Genomic DNA, 23,704 nt, shown 5'->3' on the forward strand with positions numbered 1-23,704 from the left:
TATGAGGAAACAGCATATTTCCAATTTTTCCTAGTGAACAATTAAAATAATGTTTAACTCTTCCCAGTAAGAGAAACTACATTACTGATAGAGATATCTTACCAATGTCATTATTCGTGTTTCAGGCAAGAATGTCTTGAAAATACGACAGGCTCTCAAGTCAATGGGGTCCCGGAGGTAAAATGCCTGGACTCCCGCTGCCAGCAATCTGGGGTGCCGCTTTAGCACTGCTACAATGCCAGCTGGAAGGAAGCAGTGCACTCGATGAAGGGAGGCTTGAATTTTTTCTGGGTATCTAGACAGATAACATAATTGCCTTTATTTTATGATATAAAATATCTAGAATTCTTACACTATTGTAGGGAAAAATGGAAATTTTATGGCCAAGATTCTCACCTTGTCTGATTCTAATATCGCTCATTGAATACATATTTAGCCTGCTTGCATACCCCTTGGCAGAAGACTATTGATGGTTGATACTGCTTTAAGAAGAGCCATCTGGAACAAGCTATCAGTCATGGAAGTACCAGCCCAGGGGAGGGGTGGAGAGGAAACACACAAGTGCCTGGATGTAACTGGTCCAGACTCCAACAGCCACCATAGAGACCAGCCCAGAGTTCCACCAGAAGGGGAAGAGGAGAGCTTCGGGAGACGAGAGAGGGAGCAGGAGAGAGAAGCCAAAGAGCCCCAGTGCTAGGAAGGGAGAATAGAGTCCTGTACTAGGGAACAGGAGAGAGCAGAGGCTATAGTCAGGCTAGAGATGGAAATGGACTTGCCCCTTATACATAGCCAGGTAATTACCATGAGAGTAAATCTTGGTATGAGCCCCTTTTAACCTCCAACACTCCATTGCTGTTATCTAGTCTCAGAATTCATAGTGAACTTGTCCAGAGAGGGGAACAACCTCCTCCTGGAGCAACAACAATTTACTTTTTGTCTTCGTTCATCAAGAGTGAGATGTACAGGGTGACAAGAGAAGTGAAGATATAGATAGTGCATATGCTAAAGACTGCAGGGAAAAGAGAGGAAAAGGAAAAGAGGGAAGAAATGGAAAAAAATTTTAAAGGGATTAAGGTGGTTCAGTAAAAATAAAACAGAAACTCTACTATACTCTGGAACAAGGATAACAGCAGAGTAGATTATTCTAAAAAAAGGTACAAAGTATACAGAAACAAAGATGAGAGAGGTTTCTGATATTCTAAAACCTGAATGGTGTTCAACCTTTAAAAGGTACTCAAATTTGATTGGTTAAACTAATGTGTTACTCGGCTAAGACCTTATCTTCTGAACAGAGCCTAAAGTGTTCCACATAGGTCAAAGGGTACCATATATAGTTCCCAAACTACAGGAAAAACCTGGGCACACTGTGGAAATCCCTTAGGTTTTCATTCCTAAAGGTCTCAACATTTTTATCTATGGACATAGATAACAGCCATACTATCTAAGGAAAATAAATGCAAAAATATTGGAACTGATTTATAACACTTTGGGGAATTAAAAAATAAATACATTTCTTGATTTATAAATACATTAAGTTTCAAAACGGAGCAAAAAAGATGGTAGAGTAGGAAGGCAAGGCAAAAACCTTCTCTTCCCACATACACACCATGGAAGCAACTACAACAAATGCAAATAACCCTTAAAATGACCTGAACACTGCAGAACAGACCACCTACACTTGGTGAAGAAAAGACCACACAGAGAAGGGTAAAGTGGCAGAGCCACAATCAGGACTCCAACCCTTCCCCCATCCTAGCCCACAAGCAGGAGGAAAAGGAACAGAGCAGGAGTGGGTAAGTACTCCAGAATCCTGCACACCTGGCCTTGGAGATCTGCTCTGGGAATGTGAGTCCACATTGCATTGAGCTCTGGCAATTAGTGGGGTTGGACTGGGGAGAGATGGAGCACTCTGGAAGGTTCACATTCTAGCTGTTTGTGGAGGACAGCACTCTTCTGCCATCCCACTAAGACCCAAGAAAGAGGTGGCAGTTTGAAAGATTTGCCAGGTACAGAAGGAGTGATGGAGAGGTGAGGGTTAGATGGGGGTCTCTCTGCAGGAGAAAGGGAAGGTAAATGACACTTCCCCAGCCCTCCCATGGCCCAACCGGTTAGGCACTGTCAGAAGCCCCAAAAGCTCTACTGGCGGCTTAGCCCTAAGCCACTTCTCTGTGCACAACTAGCACCCACCCACCTGCTCAGCCCAGCAGCATCACAGTTTGCTGCCTGGCAGGCAGAGCGAGGCTTTCCCAGCTTTCTTGGCCCTGTCTTAGTCATATTGGAGTCACCTACAGAAGCTATCTCGGAAAGCTCCTTACTCCTCGCGAGCAGCCCAGCCCAGTGTTAAGCACCCCTCCACTGCCATGCAACCACGCATGTGAGCCCCCGCTGCTGCTGCACGACACTGTGACTTGGCACTGCTGCCTCCATGCACCTACCCCATAACTGAACAACCACCCATACCACCACCCTGTTAGTCCAGCAGCCCCACCCACAATCCCAGCAGAAGCACTGCTGCTCTACTCACAAACGGCTGCCTGAGGCAAACTGACATCAGCAGCAGGCAGACTGTAAGGTAGCCCCACTCACTGCCCACAAACAGTAACTGGGGCAACACCACAAAGGAGAGCCAGGTACTGGAGAGTAAATAGTCTTGACCTTGAATTGGTAATCAAAAAACTCCAAACAAACAAAAGTCCAGGACCAGATGGTTTCATAGCTGAATTCTACCAGATATTTAAAGAAGAGTTAACACCCATCTTTATTGAAGTATTCCAAAAAGTAGAAGAGTAGGAAATATTGCTAAACCCATCCTATGAGGCATCACTCTTAACACCAACACCAGGCAAAGACATCACAAAAAAAGAAAATTATGGACCAATATCCTTGATGAACATAGATGCAAAAATCCCAGATGAAATATTAGCACACCTATTTCAAAAATACTCCAGAAGGATCAACAATCATGATTAAGTGGTATTTATTCAAGGGATGCAAGGATGGTATAATATTTGTAAATTAATCAATATCACATACCACATGAACAAAAAGGATAGCAACCACATGAACATCTCCACAGATGCTGAAAAAGCATTGGACAAAATTCAACATCTATTCATGATAAAAATTCTCAACAAAATACATATAGAGAGTATGTACCTCAACAAAAATTCCACATATGACAAACCTACAGCTAACATCATATTTAATGGTGAAAAACTGAAAGCTTTCCTTTAAGAGATGTCCACTCACACCAGTTTTATCCAACATAGCACTGGAGGCCCTAGCCACAGCAAACAGACCACACAGAGATAAAAGACATACCTATTGGTAAGGAAGAAGTTAAACTGTCACTATTTGCAGATTACATTATATTATACATAGAAAACCCTAAAGAATCCACCAAAAAACTATTAGAACTAGTAACTGGATTCAGCTAAGTTGCAGGATACAAAATTAATACACAGAAATCTGTTGCATTCCTATATACTAACAACGAACTAGCAGAAAGAGAAATCAGGAAAACAATTCCATTTACAATTGAATAAATAAAAAAGAATAAAATATATAGGAATAAACCTAACCAAGGAGGTGGAAGACATGTAGTCTGAAAACTATAAGACACTTATGAGAGAAATTAAAGAAGACACAAATAATGGAAATCTATCCCATGCTCATGGATAGGAAGAATTCATATTGTCAAAATGGCCATCCTGCTAAAGCAATATACAGATTCAGTGCAATCCTTATCAAAATACCAATGGCATTTTCAGTATAATCCTAAAGTTCAATATAATCCTCAAAATAATACTAAAATTCATATGGAACCACAAAAGACCCCAAATAGCCAAAGCAATCCTTAGAAAAGAACAAAGCTGGAGTTATTATGCTGTTTTTATTTCAAGCTATACAATGAAGCTAGAGTAATCAAAACAATATGGTACCGGTACAAGAAGAGACCCATAGATCAATTGAACAGAATAAAGAGTCCAGATATAAACCCATGAATATATGGTCAATTAATATACAATAAAGGAGCCATGAATATACAATGGGAAAAGACATCCTTTTCAATGACTGGTGTTGGGAGAATTGGACAGCTATATGCAAGAGAATGAAGCTGGATTACTGTCTAATTCCACATACAAAAGTAAAGTTGAGATCAAAGACTTAAATGTAAGACATGAAACCATAAAATTTAGAAGAAAACATAGGCAAAAATCTCTTGAAATAAGCACGAGCAATTTTTTTCCTGGACACATCTCCTTGGGCAAGGGAAACAATAAAAAATGAGTAAGTAGGACTACATCAAACTAAAAAGCTTCTGTACAGCAAAGGACTCCATCAGCAGAACAAAAAGGCATCCTACAGTATGGAAGAATATATTTGTAAACAACATATCCAGTAAGGGGTTAACATACAAAATACATAAAGGACGCATAGATCTCAGCAGTATAAAAAACAAATAACCTGATTAAAAAATAGGCAGAGGACCTGAACAGACATTTTTCCAAAGAAATACAGATGGCCAACAGGCACATGAAAAGATGCTCCACATCATTAATCATCAGGGAAATGCAAATTAAAACCACAATGACATATCACCTCATGACATCAGAATGGCCACTGTTCATAAGACAAGAAATAACAAGTGTTGACGAAGATGTGAAGAAATGGGAACCCTCCTAAACTGTTGGTGGGAATGCAAATTAGTGCAACTGTGGAAAGCAGTACTGAGGCTCCTCAAAAAACTAAAAATAGAAATACCATATGACTCAGTAACTCCACTTCTAGGAATTTACCTGAAGAAAACAAAATCCCTGATTTGAAAAGATAAATGCACCCTATGTTTATCACCCCATTATTTACAATAGCCAAGACATGGAAGCAAAGTATCCATAAGTAGATGAATGGATTAAGAAGACATGGTACATACACACAACAGAATTTTATTCACCCACAAAAAAGAAAGAAATTCTGCCATTTACAACAACATGGATTGGCCTACAGGGTATGATGCTAAGTGAAATAAGCCAGGCAGAGAAAGATAAATACCATTATGATTTCACTTACATGTGGAATCTAAAAACAAAACACAATGAAGAAAATAGCAATAGATTTATAGACACTGAGAAGTGACTGGTGGTTACCATAAGAGAGGGTGTGGGTGATAAAGGGGCATAAAAATTCTCAATCATAATATAAGTTGATCACAGGAATGGTAGTACAGCATGGAGAATATAGCCAATGGTTCTGTAACATCTTCCTATGTTGACAGATAGTAACTGCACCAGTGTGGGTGAGGATTTAATAATATGGGTAACTGCTAAACCACTGTGTTGTATACTTCAAACCAATTGTATATCAATGATGCTTTAATGACATGAAATACATTGTTTATTTTGTCAGTCAATTTGATGAAGGATGAAGACAATTAAAATAGCATTAATCTAGGTAAAAGAAATTCTACATTCTATTAAAGACTTGAGTTGCACTAAATCAAAAGGCTCCTCAACTGGGAATGAAAATACTATTTTTCTTACTCTCTGATGCGTCTGGTTATAGCAGCTCGTATAGATTCTGAAGCCAAAATTTTTTCTGGGTGTGCTGAAATTATATTCAATGCTTGTGGAATTGCTGGGGTTGTGGCGGGTAACCAGGATACTGCTCCAGATTTCCTTGGTGCAGGAATAATACACAACTCCCCATGGTGGAAAAACACCTGCAAAATGATACATGTTCATTTTTATACTGGGTACCAACAAACTCTAAATGAAAATTGCTGCAATATGATTTCATCTCTAAATTTTCCAAACTTGGGCATACTTACCCTATTGGCACTATTCTCAGGATCCAACCATTTAGGGAGAAAGTCAGCAGCTTCTATTAATAAGAATTCACCATCATTGTCTTCAATCCTAATACAAAAGAAGTTCCAAGTTTGCATTCAAAAAGCACATATTGTTTAATAATCAACACCAATTTGTCCTAATACATTTTTTCTTTCATCTTTGTAAATATCTACATACTATGTGTAGATAGTAAAACAAAATCCTTATGATACTATAAGATACCATATAGTCTGAAGGAGACTAAACATTATGAAAAGGAATTGGAGGGAGATAAGGAGAGAAGATAAGTACATAAATAAGTAACAGTAGGCAAAAATGTCAAAACTATACTAAGTACTATTTGGTTTCAAAAATTGAAAAGATCATATATAGCCAACATGAGGAAAGCCTTTATGAAGTAGGTGTTACTTGGGCCTTCAAAGGTAATTTTGATTTGGCTCATTTGTATCACTCTTTTTTAATTTAAAGTTTTGAATAGGTAATACAGCCACATGGTTAAGACTTTCAAAAAATACATAAAAAGTTACACAATTTAAATTCTTTCTACTTCTGTCCCTATATACCCAATTCCAACCCCCCAGCCGTTGTCATTTCTTGTTTGTTTTTCTAGAGTTTGCTTATGCATAATCTAGCTAATAGGAATATAAATACATATTTTCTCCTCTTGCCACACAAAAGGTAGCAGATTTTATATACTATTTCTAGGCTTTTTCACTCTTAATGGGCGAGGATATGGGAAGAAAAGGAGAAATATTCTTGGGTGAGGGAATAGAATAAACATGGAGGTAGCGATTCAAGGTGGTATTTGGAGAATGAGAACTAGTAAAGAACAAGACTAGAAAAGCAGTCACATCATTTAGTGAAGAGCTTTAAATATTGACAGAATCAATGAAAATGAGCTTATAGACAAAAAGAATGAAGGCTCTAATAGCAGAGTAGTAGAATAGTTAGAGCTCTACCTTAGGAAGATTAATCTAGTGGAGACACGGAGAAAGTGCTTCTTTCTTTTTCCGTTTTTAAAAAAACTGACAAAACAGCAGATGCCTGTTATTTAAAGAGCTTCATAGGCCTGGTATGTAGGTATGAACCATCATTTTATAAATATCAAAATCAGTACACAAAAGGCGTTGCCCCCTCCTTATTTACTTATAAAGGTAGAATCCAGTATTTTGTTTTTGTTCATTTAAAATTATCTTATTTTAAATAAAGAAATTATTACTATTTTCAGATATGGTAACAATAAGAGTTAAAAGTGTGTTTAAACTAAGAATTATAATCTCTTTGATTTACATCCTGAATTATTTAAAGGTCAAATAGCACAGCACTGGTGATTTGCTCTAAAATAACTGCTATGTAATGGGGAAGTAGAGGAAGTATATTGATGAAGTAAGAATGACCATGAGAATGATTGTTGAAGCTTGGTGATGGATATGTGTGAATTCATTCTATTTTTATGTTTGTGTGAAATTTTGATGTAGCAAGTTTTCAAAGTTGTTCTTTTTCTTTTTGCTCTGCTGGGGAAGAAGCTGGGTGGGTCGAAAATTGGAATTTGGAAATAACCAGGAAAACTAGGCCATGTGGTTAGGTCGGTGAAATGCCCTCTACCGACATAACTTGGTAATTACAGAGAACTATCAGTTACCATTTTAAAAACTGAATTAGAATGCAGTGTTATCTACTTTGTTTCCTATATAATTTTTCATATGGATTTCTCTTTAAATTTATTTTATATATAATTACTCAAAAAACCCATATAGCTATAATCTAGTAAATAAATCTGTGAAATATGTGTATGTATATGTGAATGGAATTTTTTTTAAAGATTCACAAGAAATGTGATGATTACTTCTGGGAGAAGTCAGAACAGTACAACATTTTGTATTGTTTGATTTCATTTACCATGCATATTTGTTATTTCATAAGGAGAATTTAAAAAAGAAAAAAGCAGCAGACTTTGTTTGAAATTTTTTGGAAGCTGAACTCTCCAATCATACTTTAATTCCTCCACAAGAAAAGAAAGACAACAAGAGAAAAGGAAGAAAACACAGAAGTCACTTTAAGATGTGTCCCAAATCTGTATGATTTTCACCAGATAGAGGGAAAAAAATTACTAAATGAATAAAAATATAGTCAGCTTCAATAACAGAAATCCTTTAGAATTATTAATATAACTATAATACCTTGCTACTAACTCCGGAAATTCCTTTGTGATTTGCTTTACTAAATAAACAATAAACCATTCATCCTCAATGTTATCCCCGAACTTTGTCACACCAAACATATGAGCCGGAACACCTCCTAAAAATAAGAGAAAAGCAATCATATAACCAAGTAAGTTTACGTCAGTGCAAATAAAAATGCAAGGAATCATTCAATTAACATTCACTGACTATGTGCTAGGTACTATACTGGGAGTTTATGTTGTGATCCTGAATAAGATACAAAAGCCTACTTTTGAAGACTTGAGGCTCTAGACAATAGGAGATAGACAACCAAGCCATCTCAAAACATGATGAACAGAGGTATGCATGGAGGGCTATGTGAGCATAAAGACTGATATCTGACCAATGTTCATTTGGGTAATTGACCAGAAGTAGGTTTCCCAGAAAGAGAGGACAGCATGTGTGAAGGCACAGAGGCACAACCAACATAGATTATTCTGGGAAAATCTGGAAGATTTAGATGGGGTAGAAATTTTCAAATAAGTACATTATCCTAAATTATGTAGCATTTGAACAACACACTCTTAAACAACCAATGGATCAAAGAAGCAATCACAAGGGAAATTAGAAATTATCTTGAGAAAAATGAATACAAAAACATAATGTACCAAAACTTACGAGATGCAGCAAAAGCAGTGGTAAAAGGATGTTTATAGTTATGAGAGATCTCAAATCGGTAACATAACTTTACATATTAAGAAACTAGAAAAGAAAAACAAACTAACCCCAAAGCTAGCAGGAGGAAATAATGAAGATTATAACAGATAGAGAATAGAAAAACAGTAGAAAAAAATTAAACTGATTTGGTTTGTTGAAAAAAATCAACAAAATGGACAAAACAGACAAATTAGATTAATAAGGGAAAAAAAGAAGACTCAAATAATTAAAACCAGAAATGAAAAGGGATATTACCACCTATGCCACAGAAATAAACAATAAATGTTGAATATATATTAATGCCTAAGGTAATGACTACTAGAAAGTTTTCATCAATATGAATTCAAAAAACATTCTTTTTTGTAAATTTAAGGGCTTAATGGAATTATAGACAATCATCACTCAACTAAAAAGTTGAGGATATAAATCTTCTGACAACACTGAATGAACTACAGACTATTATACATCACTGTTGTCAGAACGCAATTAAAGATCACACATCAAATCAAAATAAATACAAGAGCCTTACCTTTTCCAGGTTTATATTTGAGGTTGAAAGGCTGATTTTGCCAGATATATGGGACCAGCATAGGGGCAAACTGGGTCATTATCCTCTCAATATACTTATGAAGAATCTCTTTATGTTTTTCTGGGTCTCTTGGTTCATCTGGTATTAGGAAAAGGTGGTACTCCACAGTGTCTTCCACTGTGGCAAACTTCATATTTTCCTCCATTCTTCTTTGAAAGCTGCATATAAAGCTTCAGTGATATAAACCACACAGAATAATGTAAAGTAATATCCTATTCCCTGAACAATTCTAGGCAATTCCATAAACACTGTTTTCTAAAATTCATTATCTACTATTACCATCATAATTTTTGCCTTGACCATGTACCAACTATGGTAACATTTATTTAGTATCCTTTTTTTTTTTTGAAAAAATTTTTTTGGTTTTATTTTGGTATCGTTATTTAGTATTCTTTTAATGACATTTTTATACTTAAAATTACATTAAAGGAGATTTTGATAAAATACAATGAATGGATATCCAGTATCACATTCCCAAATTAGTTAAGTATGTAAAAATAAAAGATGTTTGCCCTTGTACTAGCAGTAGCATGTAATACACCGTGAAAAACACAGCAATAACATCTTATGTTTAAATACTATCAAAAGTCCTGGTTCTGCCACTAATTAGTTGTGTCACTTTGGGTACTTCATTTTCTCTGAGTCTTTTTTCTTAATTGTAGAATGAGAATGTTACTCTATCATCTCTAAAATCCAACCTCCAATTTCAATTTTTATTACTTAAACACTTCTAAGAGCAATCTTCCTTACTCTGCAGAATTTAAATCTCTCCCTTTAATGAACACTGTATGCCCTAGGGGAATTCAAAAGTACAAATCATTCACGTCCTATCATCTAAACCCCAAAATAATTTGCCTATGGTTTCTTGATCCTACAACTCTCTGTCCTAAATTTGCCCCCTTTTCAGCTCAAGGGGTATAGCTCCGGTATATTAAGAGGTGGTAGATATCTCTCTATTTTCTACGGGTTTCCCTTACAAACAAAAGTCCTGGTTTTCTACTGCTGCCAGATGAGGCTTGGTAATGAAGGCACTTAACTGGGCGATCCACTCTAAGGTAGCAATTCGATTTTTATGCGTATTGTTTTCTAACTAAAAGAGGTCGAGAGGAACCTACATCTTCTACCCACTCACGCACCAGTTATTCCAATCATTTGGCCTTTCAACATAGAGGGGCAGATAATAATTTTAGCCCCCGCCCCCCAAAATGCCAAGCGTACCTAACTATGAATTACTGTCAGAACTGAAAGGGACTTAAGAGTTACTCAGAATAACTTCTCACTATACATAAAAAGAAGAGACCAAGCAGCAGAGGCCTGAAGTGGAGTCTACTGCTCTTTACTCAGACAGGTTCCCTCCTTCAATCTTGACAAAATGAAGCCAATTCCGCTTACGATTCTAGGACCTCTCCTGCACGCCTCTGTTGCAGCCTTTTCTCAGCCGCACCTCCCGCCACTTGAGCTGGTCGGGAGCCGACCAGTAGCCGCGAAAGCCTGGCCCAAGTTTGGTCCAGACACCAGTCTGGGAACAAAGGGCCGCGGAATCTTTGAGAGACAGCCAGAATCCCTCCCGGCCCTGGAACCCCCTCGTGCCGTCACTGCTGCGCGACGTCGCGGAGGAGCATTAGGCGGGTGCCTGGTCCGTCACTTCCGTTCCCGCGGGGAACAGGGAGGACTGGAGAGGTGGGGCCCGGTGGAGGTGGCGGTCGGGAGTCTAGGCGACGGGGCGTGACGGGTCGGGAAGTGGCCGGGCCAGAGCCGGCGGGAGGGCCTGGCACGGAGCCCCCACAGTGGCGTGCCCACCCCGGCCACGGCCGAGGAGGATGATCTCTAGATACACTCGGAAGGCTGTGCCACAGAGCTTGGAGCTGTGAGTGGACTGCTCCGCCACCCCAACCGGGGCCGTGGGAGGCCGAGGCGAGCCGCGGGCGCTCTGGGGACCTCTCTGACCAGACCCTCCCACCTCTCCTTTCCCAGGGCGGGGAAAATTTTTCTTCGGAATTCTCTCTTCCCAGCCTTGCCGGACGCTGCCCCTTCTACCTCCTGCTGAGGGCGTGTCACCCTTGCTATCCTGGAGTTGGCTCTCTTGAGCTGCACTTCTGAACTCAAGAGACTGGGTCTCCTACGGCGTTTGTAGTTTTCGCACCGGTTGATGCCCCACTGTCAGTAGCCATTAACGACTTGATAAATTATTAATAGCTGAGTGCTACAATAAAGTTGAATAATTCAATGCCAGGCAAGCCGCTTGCTTGAATTAGCTCACTTAATCCTATCAACAAGGATATCAGATAGGGACTATTATTTTTCACATTTTACAGATAAATATCCCCGATTTAAAGATTACACAGCCATAAAGTGGTGGAGCTGAAGTACTAATCTGGTGCCAGTCTGATCGTGAAGCCTGCGATCAAAGCCATTATACATACTGCTTCCCCACCTCTGCAATTGATCATCAGAATCCTTAAAGGATCAGTTTTGTATTGCTCTTGAGATTTTAGAGAGCAAATATTTCTGGCTTAAAAACCTTCCCACCCCTTGTAAAGTGTAATTCAGCAAGTAATGATAATATCTTACATTTATTAATTCACGCTTTATACTTTTAGACTTCACATCTTGATCCTTGTAACAACTCTGTAAAATGGGTATGATTATCTTCAGTTTTTCAGAATAAGTAATATTAGCAAGATTATACATTTTAAAATTATATAACCAACAGGTTTTGAGCTTTGGCTTTTTAACTCCACATCCCAATTTTTTTCCTCCACTGAGCTATGTGATTTTAGCAACCATGCACACTTACTAATTGAATATTTTCTATACATAGTAATAACCACCATGGTATTTTCAGTCAAGTCAGAGTTTCTGGCGCAGCCCCTTTCTAGCCATTTGACTTTTTCAGTAGATTACTAAATATATGAACTTCATTTCTGTAAAGTAGGAATAAGATCTTACCTAAGAGCATATCTAAAGTGATGGCACAGTTTACCTTAGTAAGTAGTAATTGTCCCTTCCCATATTTACTTGGTATAATAGCTATACAAAGAAAATAAGTGTATGATCCTTCCTTGCCTTTCAGAAGCTTATTATATTTAAGTAGTAGGATATTTACCTAGCAATTTAGATAACAACCATTTTAGGAACTAGGAAGAAAGTCATTTCCCAATAAAGCAAACAGAGCTTAGCTGAAAACGTGCTGTATAATTCATTCTGACCATTCTGAGAGTAAAAAAAAAAAACTTTCATGGAAAAAATTGTTAATAGGCACATGTTGCACCAGAATTACTTATCCTGTTTAGTTATGTTACTTGTTCTTTGTTGTTGATTTGATATTCCCTAAGGATAACTATCCCAAAAGATGATTCTTCAAAGGAGTCGGAATGATTTTAAAAATAAACATGATGAAGATTATGTGCATCTTAAATGACAGTAAATTAAAAGCAGTTTTACTTAAGGGGTTATAATGATAATTTGCTTTGAATAATTAACTTTAGTTTTCTTCCTAATAGTTCCAAATTATAGATATTGAAAAGTTTGGGAAAAAAGTGACTTTCAAGATACAGCTTAACATTTGTGAATGTTATATAAATGGAATCATACAGTATGTAACCGTATGAGGTTTGCTTTCTTGTATTAAGCATGATGCCCTTGAAATACATCTAAAAATTTGGGTGTATCAATAATTCACTCCTTTTTAATGCTGAATCATATTCCATTGTGTGGATATACCAGAATTTAACTGCTCACCTGTCAAAGGACATTTTAGTTGTTTCCAGTTATTTTTCAATTATAAATAAAGCTAATGTGAACATCTGCATACAGATTTTTGTGTCAACATACATTTTCAGTTCTCTGGGATCAATGCCCAAGAGTGAATGGCTAGGTCTTGTGCCAAATGTATGTGTTTAGTTTTATAAGAAACTGAAACTGTTCAAGAGGGGCTGTACCATCATTCCTATCAGCAATGTCTGAATCATCCAGTTTCTTCACATTATTGCCTGCATTTGGTATTATCGCTATATTGTATTTTAGCTATTTTAAGAGGTGTGTGGTTAAACCTTATTTTCAATTTGCAGTGAAATTAATTTTAAGAATATTTTGTTTAACCCAGTATATCCAAATATTATCATTTTAACATGTAACCAACATAAAATAGTGATATATTGTACATTCTTGTTATACTAAGACTTCAAAATACTCTGTTTTACATTTGAAGTACATCTCATTTCTGACTAACAATATTTTAACTGCCAGTGGCTAATGCCTATCATATTGGACAGTGTAGTTACAGAGCAGCAAGATATAAGTGACTAACTTGTAGATCAAGTTACTGAAAAGTATGTATTTTTTTTTCTTTACAGAAAATACAACTTTGTTTTTATCTTTCATAGGAAAGGAGTAACAAAACATGCTCTTAATCATCATCCCCTCCCAGAACAACTGGATGAAATTTCCTCTATGAACGACAGCCATGAAAAAGACCTAAGTTCCCACAGGTAATAACACAAAATGTACTTTGCTTATTACACTTGAAAATAACAAAAGTTTTGTTTTTTGGCTTAGGATTGGTATTAAGCCTTGTACTAATGAAACAAAGTAAAAGCTTTTATCAGGTTTTCAGTGTCATTCATCTTTCATTCTGGAACAGCTCATGGAAACAACAACATTCCTATTGTTTTAACCCTTGAAAAGTAGTATTATGAAGTAGTTAAAAGTCAAGAATCAAAAGGAGTCCATCAGATCTGATTTTTAATCCTGGTTCTGCCACTTACTAACCGAGTAGCACTGGGCAAGTTACCTTATAATAATATCTCTTAAAGGGTATTGTGAATATAAATGACACAAAGTACATAAAACTTGGCATATACTAAATGCTAATTAACTTATTAGCTGCGGTTAATTATTTTAATGAATGGAGGAGACTAATGTCAGAGAGGTTTCTGAGAAGCAATGTGGCATCCCAGAAAAATTTGAGTCATAAAGCCTTATTTCAAAACCAACTAAATCTCACATTCTTTGTCTTTAAAATGGGGTTGAGTTCTACATCACCCAGTAGTTGTAAAGACAGAATGTAACAAAGTGCTTGGTAACTGTAAAAATATCATAAAAGTTCAGGTACTATTAATATTTCTGAAATGTCTTTAGTAGTCAAGGGTACATATTATAAGTGGAATGTTGTAGTATTCATTGTGAACTATGACTAGAATTATTTAGAGTGCTTGCCATCAATTCTATGGGAATTTGGTAGGACTTGATGTTTAAATTTCAAGTTCATTTATTTTTGCCTCTATGGATGTATTTATGTATATATATATATCTTATAACCCAATAAATTGCAGAAGCTTAAAGAAACATAAGGACTTACTGTTTTCTCTCCTCCTTCCAATTGTGCATTTAGTGAATCTGACATCACACAAGAATCACCTTTTACATCAGCTGACACTGGGAATTCGAGGTCTGCTTTTCCAAGCTATACAGGCACAAGGATCTCTACTGAAGGCAGTTTGGACTTCTGGAGATATGGTGTGAGTTTTATGTTATTAGACTGATGGAGTACTGGGGAGGCTATTTTGAGAGTTAGGATATGTCAGTTTGTCAGTATATTTCATTCCTTCACTCTCCTACATTGTTTCTTTACATTTTTTTAAAATTAATTAATTAATTTTGTTGTCATTAATCTACAATTACATGAAGAATATTATGTTTACTAGGGTCCCCCTTCACCAAATCCCCCCCACAAACCCCATTACAGTACTGCCCATCAGCATAGTAAGATGCTGTAGAATCACTACTTGTCTTCTCTGTGTTGCACAGCCCTCCCCATGCCCCACCCCTACATTACACATGCTAATCGTAATGTCCCCTTTCTTTTTCCCCACCCTTATCCCTCCCTTCCCTCCCTTTCTCCCCAGTCCCTTTCCCTTTGGTAACTGTTAGTCCATTCTTAGGTTCTATGATTCTGCTGCTGTTTTGTTCCTATAGTCTTTGGGTTTGAGGTGAGTCTCTTGTAAGCAGCATAGAGATGGGTCTTGCTTTTTTATCCATTCTATTATTCTGTGTCTTTTGATTGGTGCATTCAGTCTATTTACATTTAGGGTGATTATTGAAAGATATGTACTTATTGCCATTGCAGGCTTTAGATTCATGGTTGCCAAAGGTTCAAGGTTAGGTTCTTTAGTATCTTACTGTCTAACTTAAATCACTTATTGAGCTATTTTAGACACTGTCTGGTCATTCTTTATTTTTCTCCCTTCTTATTCCTCCTCCTCTGTTCTTTATATGTTGGTTGTTTTATTCTGTGCTCTTTTGTGCTTCCTTTAACTGCTTTTGTGGGTAGTTGATTTTATTTTTTGCCTTTAGTTAGTATTTGGTTGGTCTGCTTTCTTTGCTGTGATTTTATTTTCTCTGGTGACATCTATTTAGTTTTAGAAGTGCTCCCTTCTAGAGCAGTCCCTCTAAAATACTCTGTAGAGGTGGTTTGTGGGAGGCAAATTCCCTCAACTTTTGCTTGTCTGGGAATTGTTTAATCCCTCCTTCATATTTAAATGACAATCGTGCTGGAGACAGTATTCTTGGTTCAAGGCCCTTCTCTTTCATTGCATTAAGTATATCATGCCATTCTCTTCTGGCCTGTAAGGTTTCTGTTGAGAAGTCTGATGATAGCCTGATGGGTTTTCTTTTGTGGGTGACCTTTTTCCTCTCTCTAGCTGCCTTTAAAACTCTGTCCTTGTTCTTGATCTTTGCCATTTTAATTATTATGTGTCTTGGTGTTGTCCTCCTTGGATCCTTTCTGTTGGGAGTTCTGTACAATTCCATGGTCTGATCGATTATTTCCTCCCTTAGTTTGGGGAAGTTTTCAGCAATTATTTCTTCAAATACTCTTTCTATTCCTTTTTCTCTCTTCTTCTTCTTCTGGTACCCCTATAATGCAGATATTGTTCCTTTTGGATTGGTCACACAGTTCTCTTAATATTGTTTCATTCCTGAAGATCCTTTTATCTCTCTCTGCATCAGCTTCTATGCGTTCCTGTTCTCTGGTTTCTATTCCATCAATGGCCTCTTGCATCTTATCCATTCTGTTTATAAATCCTTCCAGAGATTGTTTCATTTCTGTAATCTCCCTCTGGACTTCATCCCTTAGCTCTTGCATATTTCTCTGCAGCTCCATCAATGTGGTTATGAGCTTTATGTTTAATTCTTTTTCAGGAAGACTGGTTAGGTCTATCTCCTTCTCAGGGTTTGCCTCTGTGATCTTGGTCTGTATCAATTTCTTCTGCCTTTTCATGGCGATAGATATATTTATGGAGAGCTGGCGCATGTGTTGGATAAGAGAAAGTCCCTTCTTGCCAGTTTATGGCCTTCCTCTCCTTGGAGAACTGTGGCCTCTAGTGGCTTGTGCTGGGCAGCTGCGTGCAGACGGGGCTTCTGATCTTGCCCGGCCGCTATGGAGTTTATTTAGCTCTGCAGTTGCTGTGGGCGTGGCCTGCCTCAGGCTGCTGCTCCAATATGGTGGAGCCACGTCGGAGGGGGAACAGGCAGGAGGCTGTTTATCGCAGTGAGGGGCCTCCAAGCTGCACTGTGGGGGTTCAGGCACCCAGAGCTCCCTGAGGTTCTTAGCTGCTGGGCTAAGTGTCCCAGGGCGCTTCCGTCCAGCTGTGGGGTCCCTGTCCCTTTAAGACTTTCAAAAAGCACTCGCTTTTCTTTGTCCTGGGTGCACCGTCTGCAGGGACCCGCTCACAGGTCTTACTGTCCTGTTTCCCTAGTATCCAGCACCCCACGCATGCACTGTGTCTGCGCTCTGGTGCAGATGGCTAGGGCTGGCTATTTAGCAGTCCTGGGCTCCCTCTCCCTCCCTGCTCCAACTCCTCTCCTCCTTCCGGGAGCTGGGGTGAGGGGCGCTCAGGTCCTGCCAGGTCAGGGCTTGTATCTTACCCCCTTCGCGAGGCGCTGGGTTCTCGCAGGTGTGGATGTGGTCTGGATGTTGTCCTGTGTCTTCTGGTCTCTCTTTTAGGATTAGTTGTATTTGTTGTATTTTCAAAAATATATTTGGTTTTGGGAGGAGATTGCTGCTGCTCTACTCACGCCACCATCTTGGTTCTCTCTCTTTACATTTTAATTCTTAAGTTTACCACACTTTATAATAGTTGTAAAGAAGCATCAGTCTAGACCGTCTTTCAGTATTTGTTTTGTTTTATGGATACAGTAATTGATCCTTAGAGATGTTGCGTGTTTGACTTAACCAGTTGCAGATTAGTATGGATCTGCGCCTTAAATGTACTTCCTTTGCTGTGCTCAGTCCACTAATGTCTCTCCACCAATAATGTTACCTTGTTGTTTAAGATGTTTTTGGAAGTTTATTATTAAGCCATTCTAGACTGGGAAAATGTATATGATATATTGTTAAGTGAAAAAAATCAGGTTAAAAATAGTATGTACAGGGTGATTTTAATTTTAGTTTACATGTATTTTTGCCTATATATATATTTTAAAAGGACTAAAGATATTTACCCAAAATGTTATTCAGTCATTACTAATTGGGTGTTGAGATAATGAGATTAACTTATTATTCATTCATTCCTTCATTCATTTATGGCTATCTTCCATTATAAACTACCATTTTTAAAAGGCCAACAACCTTAAAAGACAAATTTTATGCATGCTTATCACTTTGCTACAGTAAAAATTTTATTTCTGTATCCTCTTTCAATCTATTTAATTTGACCTAGCTGTAATCATGGTACACATACAATGTAATGCTTTATTTTTTTGCTTATTATTTTATAAGCACTTTTCCACAATACTGACTTTATACAGTATTTTTGTTAGCAACCTGCCTTCTTTATTAAAAAGTCTGCTAATTATTAAAACCTATTATTATCACCATAAATTATTTTCCAGTGATTTTAATTTGGGTGTATATATACTTGACTTACGGAGTTGTATGATATATATACATCCTGTTTTGTGGCCTGCTTTTTCATGTGACATTTTCTTTTACTATGTCCATACCTGTCAATTTGAATAGTTATATAATATTTCCTTGTTTTAATGTGTCGTAACTGGCACTTACCCTTATTATCTGATACTTGAGTTTTCAGTTTTTCTTCATTCATTCAACAAATATTTGTTGAGTACATCTCTTGTTAGATGTACTGTACTTGAGAATATGGGATAAGTGAGAAATGATTCAATAATCTAATAATTATTAGATTATTGAGGGAGAGCCAATGAGAGAGACTGACAAAAATAAAATAACTACAAAAGGTGGTAAGTGCTCTAAGAAGACAACAGGGTGCTGAAATAGAACAATGTAAGGGGGATTCACTTTGGATAAGGCTATCAGGTAGGGTAGAACTGAGACTTGAAGATTGAAGCATTAACCACATGAAGAGTGAGGGAAATCTTTCTAGACAAGTAACCAGCAGCATATGCAAAAGCCCTAAGGAGAAAAAGAGCTTAATGTTTCCAGGAGAAAGTGTTTGGTGTATTTTTGGAACTGAAAAAAAGGTTAGGGTGGTTGGAGGATGGTGTACCAGGGGAAAAAATCATAAATGAGATTGGAGAGGTAAGGAAAACTAGGTCATATAAGGCATTGTAGGCAATGGTAAACAATTTTTTTATCCTAAAGGAATGAAGTAATTTATTTGACTTATTTTGAGTTTTCTAATGTACTGACTGTACCATTTCCATCAGTTGTCTCTATATGGTAATTAGTATCTCTTTATAAAAAGTTATGAATGTCATTAAATGTTTCTGATTCCCTCGTTTTCCTTTTGGTATTTATTATGTAACAAATTTAAAAAATATATAACCATCTCACTTTTAACCTTCATTTCTGTATTAGTCAGGATTTTATCTTTAGAAAGATCAAGTATTATAATCTTCCTCATAGGTTTTTATTTTGCATGTCTAGGTTTTTAACTCACCAGAGTGTTTTTATGTGGTGTAAGGTAGTGAACTGGGTTCTTATGCTGCTGAACTTACTTCGAACAATTTTTCTGTTTCACTTAATATCATGTGATTTTCATATTCTAAAAATCTTTAAAGCAAACTTACCAGTGTTCGTTAAACAACATATATTATTTAGTATTTGTGTCCTCTTTGTCTTTGAGATAAATTTTATTTTCACTTGTATCAAATTTTATAAAATAATCACTAGTGGTTTAATAGATATTGCATTATAACTTCATGTTAAATTTGGGAAATAAATTAGAGAGAACTAAAATGTATGGAATATTCAGTAGATGCTAGGCATTGTGCTAAGTACTTTATATACACATTTCAATCATTTGTCATCTTAACCGAACTTTAGTATTCTAGCTAGAAATACAGTTTTTTTTTGTTTAGACCTTCCTTTCTCTTTATCATTGTATTATTTACTTTGAATAAATCTCTTGTTGGAAGTTACAATTGATATTAAAATTGAATTTCATATTTAATTGTACATTTTACTTACTTTTGAAATGTCTTAGTGTTTTTGAGCTACCACTGGTATATAGGAATATAGTTTTCCCCCACTTAATTAATGGCCTACTACTTTACTAGATTTATTATTATTTATAATCATTCTGCAGTTTATATTCTGAGGTTTCTTCTAAAATATTTTAAAATCAAGGTTAGTATAGTGGTATGAAAGATTTTTTTTTAATTCTAATTATATCTATTATTTAAAACTTTATAGCCATCAGTCATAAAAATAGCTAACATTTCTGTTCTATTTTAGTTTTATATGCTTTGAGTTGGTTTTTTTCCTGATTTTTTAAAAAATTCAAGTATAGTTGATATATAATCTTATATTGGTTTCAAGTATACAACACAACAGTTACCCATATTATTAAATCCTCACCCCAACTAGGGCAGTTACTGTCTGTTAACATAGGAAGATGTTACAGAATCACTGGTGGGTTGATTTTTTTTTTTTAATAATCAGGTAAGGTTTATTCTAGCAATACAAAGTTGGGTCATATCTGCAAATGTATTAATATAATTAACATTAGTGAATGAAAAGAAAAAATATGATCAATAGATGCTGAAAAGGTATTTGATAAAGTTAAAAAAACATTCCTTTAAAAATTCTCAAGATAGGAGAAGGAAGCCCTTGAAACTTGTAATGACTGTTTGCCAATTGAATAGCAAATAATCAATTTAAATGACAAAACACTAAATGTATTTCAATTAAAGTAAGAAACCAGACAGGAATTCTTTCTTAACAAATTTATTTGATTCCTTTGCTAACTTTTTTTTAACTATTTTTATTTTTACATAAAACTTGTCATAATAATACACTGTGTTCAGGGCCATTTGTTTTTCCACCTAACGATACGTTTTGAAGGATATCCATATTATAAAAAACTTACTTGTTCTATAATGGCTGCATAGCCATTGCTATTTACAAAAAAGATGCTGCATTTATAATGCACATAGATTATTTTTACATAAATGCATATATGACGGAGGGTAATTTCTAGAGGTAGAGTTGCTGGTCAAAAGGTAACCTGCTTTTGTAATTCTGAAAGCTATTGCCAAATTGACCTCTGTAGAAGTTATTCCAATGTACAGTCTCACCAGGAACATATGGGAAGGCCTGTTTTCCTACACTCAATCTAAACAGCAAGTTATCAAAACTTTTTAGTCTTTGCCAGACTTTAAGGTTTAAAAAAAAAAAAACGTATCTGCCCAACCATATATGGTCAATTAATATATGATAAAGTAGCTATGGACATACAATGGGGAACTGACAGCCTCTTCAGCAACTGGTGTTAGCAAAACTGGACAGCTACATGCAAGAGAATGAAACTGGATTATTGTTTAACCCCATACACAAAAGTAAACTTGAAATGGATCAAAGACCTGAATGTAAGTCATGAAACCATAACTCTTAGAAGACAACATAAGCAAACATCTCCTGAATATAAACGTGAGCAACTTCTTCCTGAATGCATCTCCTTGAGCAAGGGAAACAAAAGCAAAAATGAACACATGGGACTACATCAAACTAAAAAGCTTCTGTACGGCAAAAAGCGCCATCAACAGAACAAAAAGGCATCCTACAATATGGGAGAACATATTTGTAAATGACATATCCAACAAGGGTTAACATCCAAAATATATAAAGAACTCACATGCCTCAACACCCAAAAAGCAAATAATCCAATTTAAAAATGGGCGGAGGATATGAAGAGACAGTTCTCCAAAGAAGAAATTCAGATGTCCAACAGATACAAGAAAAGATGCTCCACATCACTAATCATCAGGGAAATGCAAATTAAAACCACAATGAGATATCACCTCACACCAGTAAGGATGGCCAGCATCGAAAAGACTAAGAACAACAAATGTTGGTGAGGATGCGGAGAAAGGGGAACCCTCCTACACTATTGGTGGAAATGTAAGCTAGTTCAACCATTGTGGAGATCAATATAGAGGTTCCTCAAAAAACTAAAAACAGAAATACCATTTGACCCAGGAATCCCACTCCTAGGATTACCCAAAGAATACAAGTTCTCAGATTCAGAAAGACATATGCACCCCTATGTTTATTGCAGCCCTATTTACAATAGCCAAGATATGGAAGCAACCTAAGTGTCCATCAGTAGATGAATGCATAAAGAAGATGTGGAACATATACACAATGAAATACTATTCAGCCATAAGAAACAAACAAATCCTAACCATTTTCAACAACATGGATCGATATGGAGGATATTATGCTTAGTGAAATAAGCCAGACCAAGAAAGACAAGTGCCAAATGATTTCCCTCATTTGTGGAGTATAAAAACGAAGCAAAACTGAAGGAACAAAATAGCAGTGGACTCATAGACTCCAAAAAGGGACTAGTGGTTACCAAAGGGGAGGGGTGTGGGAGAGGGCGGGTGGGGAGGGAGGGAGAAGGGGATTGAGGGTTATTATGTTTAGTACACATGGTATGGGGGGGTCAAGGGGAAGACTGTAGCACAGAGAAGGCAAACTGAATCTGTGGCATCTTAACTACACGGATGGACAGTGACTGCAATGGGGTATGGGTAGGGACTTGATAATATGGGTAAATGTAGTAACCACATTGTTTTTCATGTGAAACATTCATAGAGTGTATATCAATAATACCTTAATTTTTAAAAAGTATCTAATGCAATAGGGTTGTTTGGTTAGAAAAAAAAATTGCAGTTTATGGAAAATTGCATAGCTTACATATCGTGTTTATGTGAAAACAGCTCCCCAGTCAAGATACAGACAATCAGTACCTCACAAGGCTCCTAGATGCCCTCTCCCAACCCCAAATATAACCACTATTCCAACCTCTATCACCAGTTTTGCTTATTCTTGCCCTTAAATGGAATCATACAGTATGTATTCTTTGTATCTGGCTTCTTTTGCTCAGAGAATGTTTGGAGAATTCATACATGATGTTGCACGTATTTGTAGTCTGTGAATTGCCTGTTTATAGTTCATACTCATTTATTTTTTTGTTTCTTTTCATAGTCATTGGTGGGGTTTTTTTTATCTTCTACATTAGGGGTGGATGTATTTTTTCTGTAAAGGGCTAGATAGTAAATATTTTACGCTTTGCAGGCTCTGTCAGGACCCTCAGCTCTGTCATTGTAGTAAGAAAGCAGCCATAAACAATGCATAAATACGTGGGTGTGACTGTGTACCAATAAACCTTTATTTACAAAACAGGCTGTGGGCTGGTTTGGCCCACTGGACATAATTTGCTGACCCCTGTTCTAGATATTTACAATAGAGACTGTTAGACCTCTAGATTATATCCACTCTCCCTACAGAACTATAGAACTTTGGGTATTATACCCAGTTGCAAATTTATGTCCCACCCTCTGTTACAGGTAAGGGTAGCTAATGAATTAAAACCACAATTCAGGAGATGGGGCTTTCTGGAATGTCATTTTTTCCATGTACCCACTTTCTCCTAATTCCCGCGTGGAGCACAGAACTATGGCTAAAGGTATAGCAGTCATCTTGGACCATGAAACATCATTGAGGATGGAAATGATAGAAGAAACAGAGTCCTTCATATCCATGGAGCCACCAGATAAGCTTTTTAAGGCCTACCCCAGGCTAATCTTTTTATGAGAAAAAAAATTAACTTACCTTGTTTAAGCCATTGTTTTTGTTAGTAGTAACCAAGTGCAATTAATCACTGATAACACTCATCCTTTGTTAAATGTATTGTAAATATCTTTTCCCAGTCTGTGGATTTTATAACTTTCACAATTTTTACATGTAGGTCTTTAATCCACCTGGAACTGTTTTTTGTATATGGTATACGGCAGGAACATAGTCATAGTTTTTATTTTTCCATATGAATAATGAATTGTTTCAGCACCATTTACTGACTAGTTCAGGATTTCTGTGTGGGCATTTTTGGCATTTTGGC

At 36.8% G+C, this 23,704-nt stretch overlaps 2 protein-coding genes across 9 annotated transcripts in view; one reads left to right on the forward strand and one right to left on the reverse strand.

Moving 5' to 3' along the window:
* The window catches only part of ECD (ecdysoneless cell cycle regulator), a 34,581-nt gene extending 23,658 nt beyond the window's left edge, over positions 1-10,923 (reverse strand). Inside the window, exons 1-6 of one of the 3 annotated variants that reach the window (XM_036928671.2) lie at positions 10,710-10,923; positions 9,258-9,475; positions 8,030-8,147; positions 5,828-5,915; positions 5,541-5,719; positions 103-295 (exon numbers count right to left, since the gene is read on the reverse strand). In XM_036928671.2, coding sequence (XP_036784566.2) covers positions 103-295; positions 5,541-5,719; positions 5,828-5,915; positions 8,030-8,147; positions 9,258-9,462 — 783 coding nt within the window. In that variant the 5' untranslated portion in view covers positions 9,463-9,475; positions 10,710-10,923. Of the gene's footprint in view, positions 1-102; positions 296-5,540; positions 5,720-5,827; positions 5,916-8,029; positions 8,148-9,257; positions 9,488-10,709 lie in introns of all 3 variants that reach the window. The other 2 variants (XM_057505966.1, XM_057505967.1) reach the window with 2 other exon arrangements.
* Positions 10,924-10,989: 66 nt separating this feature from the next.
* FAM149B1 (family with sequence similarity 149 member B1) overlaps positions 10,990-23,704 on the forward strand; it is a 78,987-nt gene continuing 66,272 nt past the window's right edge. For 5 of the 6 annotated variants that reach the window (XM_036928673.2, XM_036928676.2, XM_036928674.2 and 2 more), the window contains exons 1-3: positions 10,990-11,184; positions 13,703-13,807; positions 14,710-14,836. In XM_036928673.2, the coding sequence (XP_036784568.2) occupies positions 11,138-11,184; positions 13,703-13,807; positions 14,710-14,836 (279 nt within the window). In that variant the 5' untranslated portion in view covers positions 10,990-11,137. Of the gene's footprint in view, positions 11,185-13,702; positions 13,808-14,709; positions 14,837-23,704 lie in introns of those variants that run through there. The other variant, XM_057505971.1, reaches the window with a different exon arrangement.

This window comes from Manis pentadactyla, chromosome 8, assembly GCF_030020395.1.
Source record: "Manis pentadactyla isolate mManPen7 chromosome 8, mManPen7.hap1, whole genome shotgun sequence".
In the NCBI taxonomy this organism is placed as follows: Eukaryota; Metazoa; Chordata; class Mammalia; order Pholidota; family Manidae; genus Manis; species Manis pentadactyla.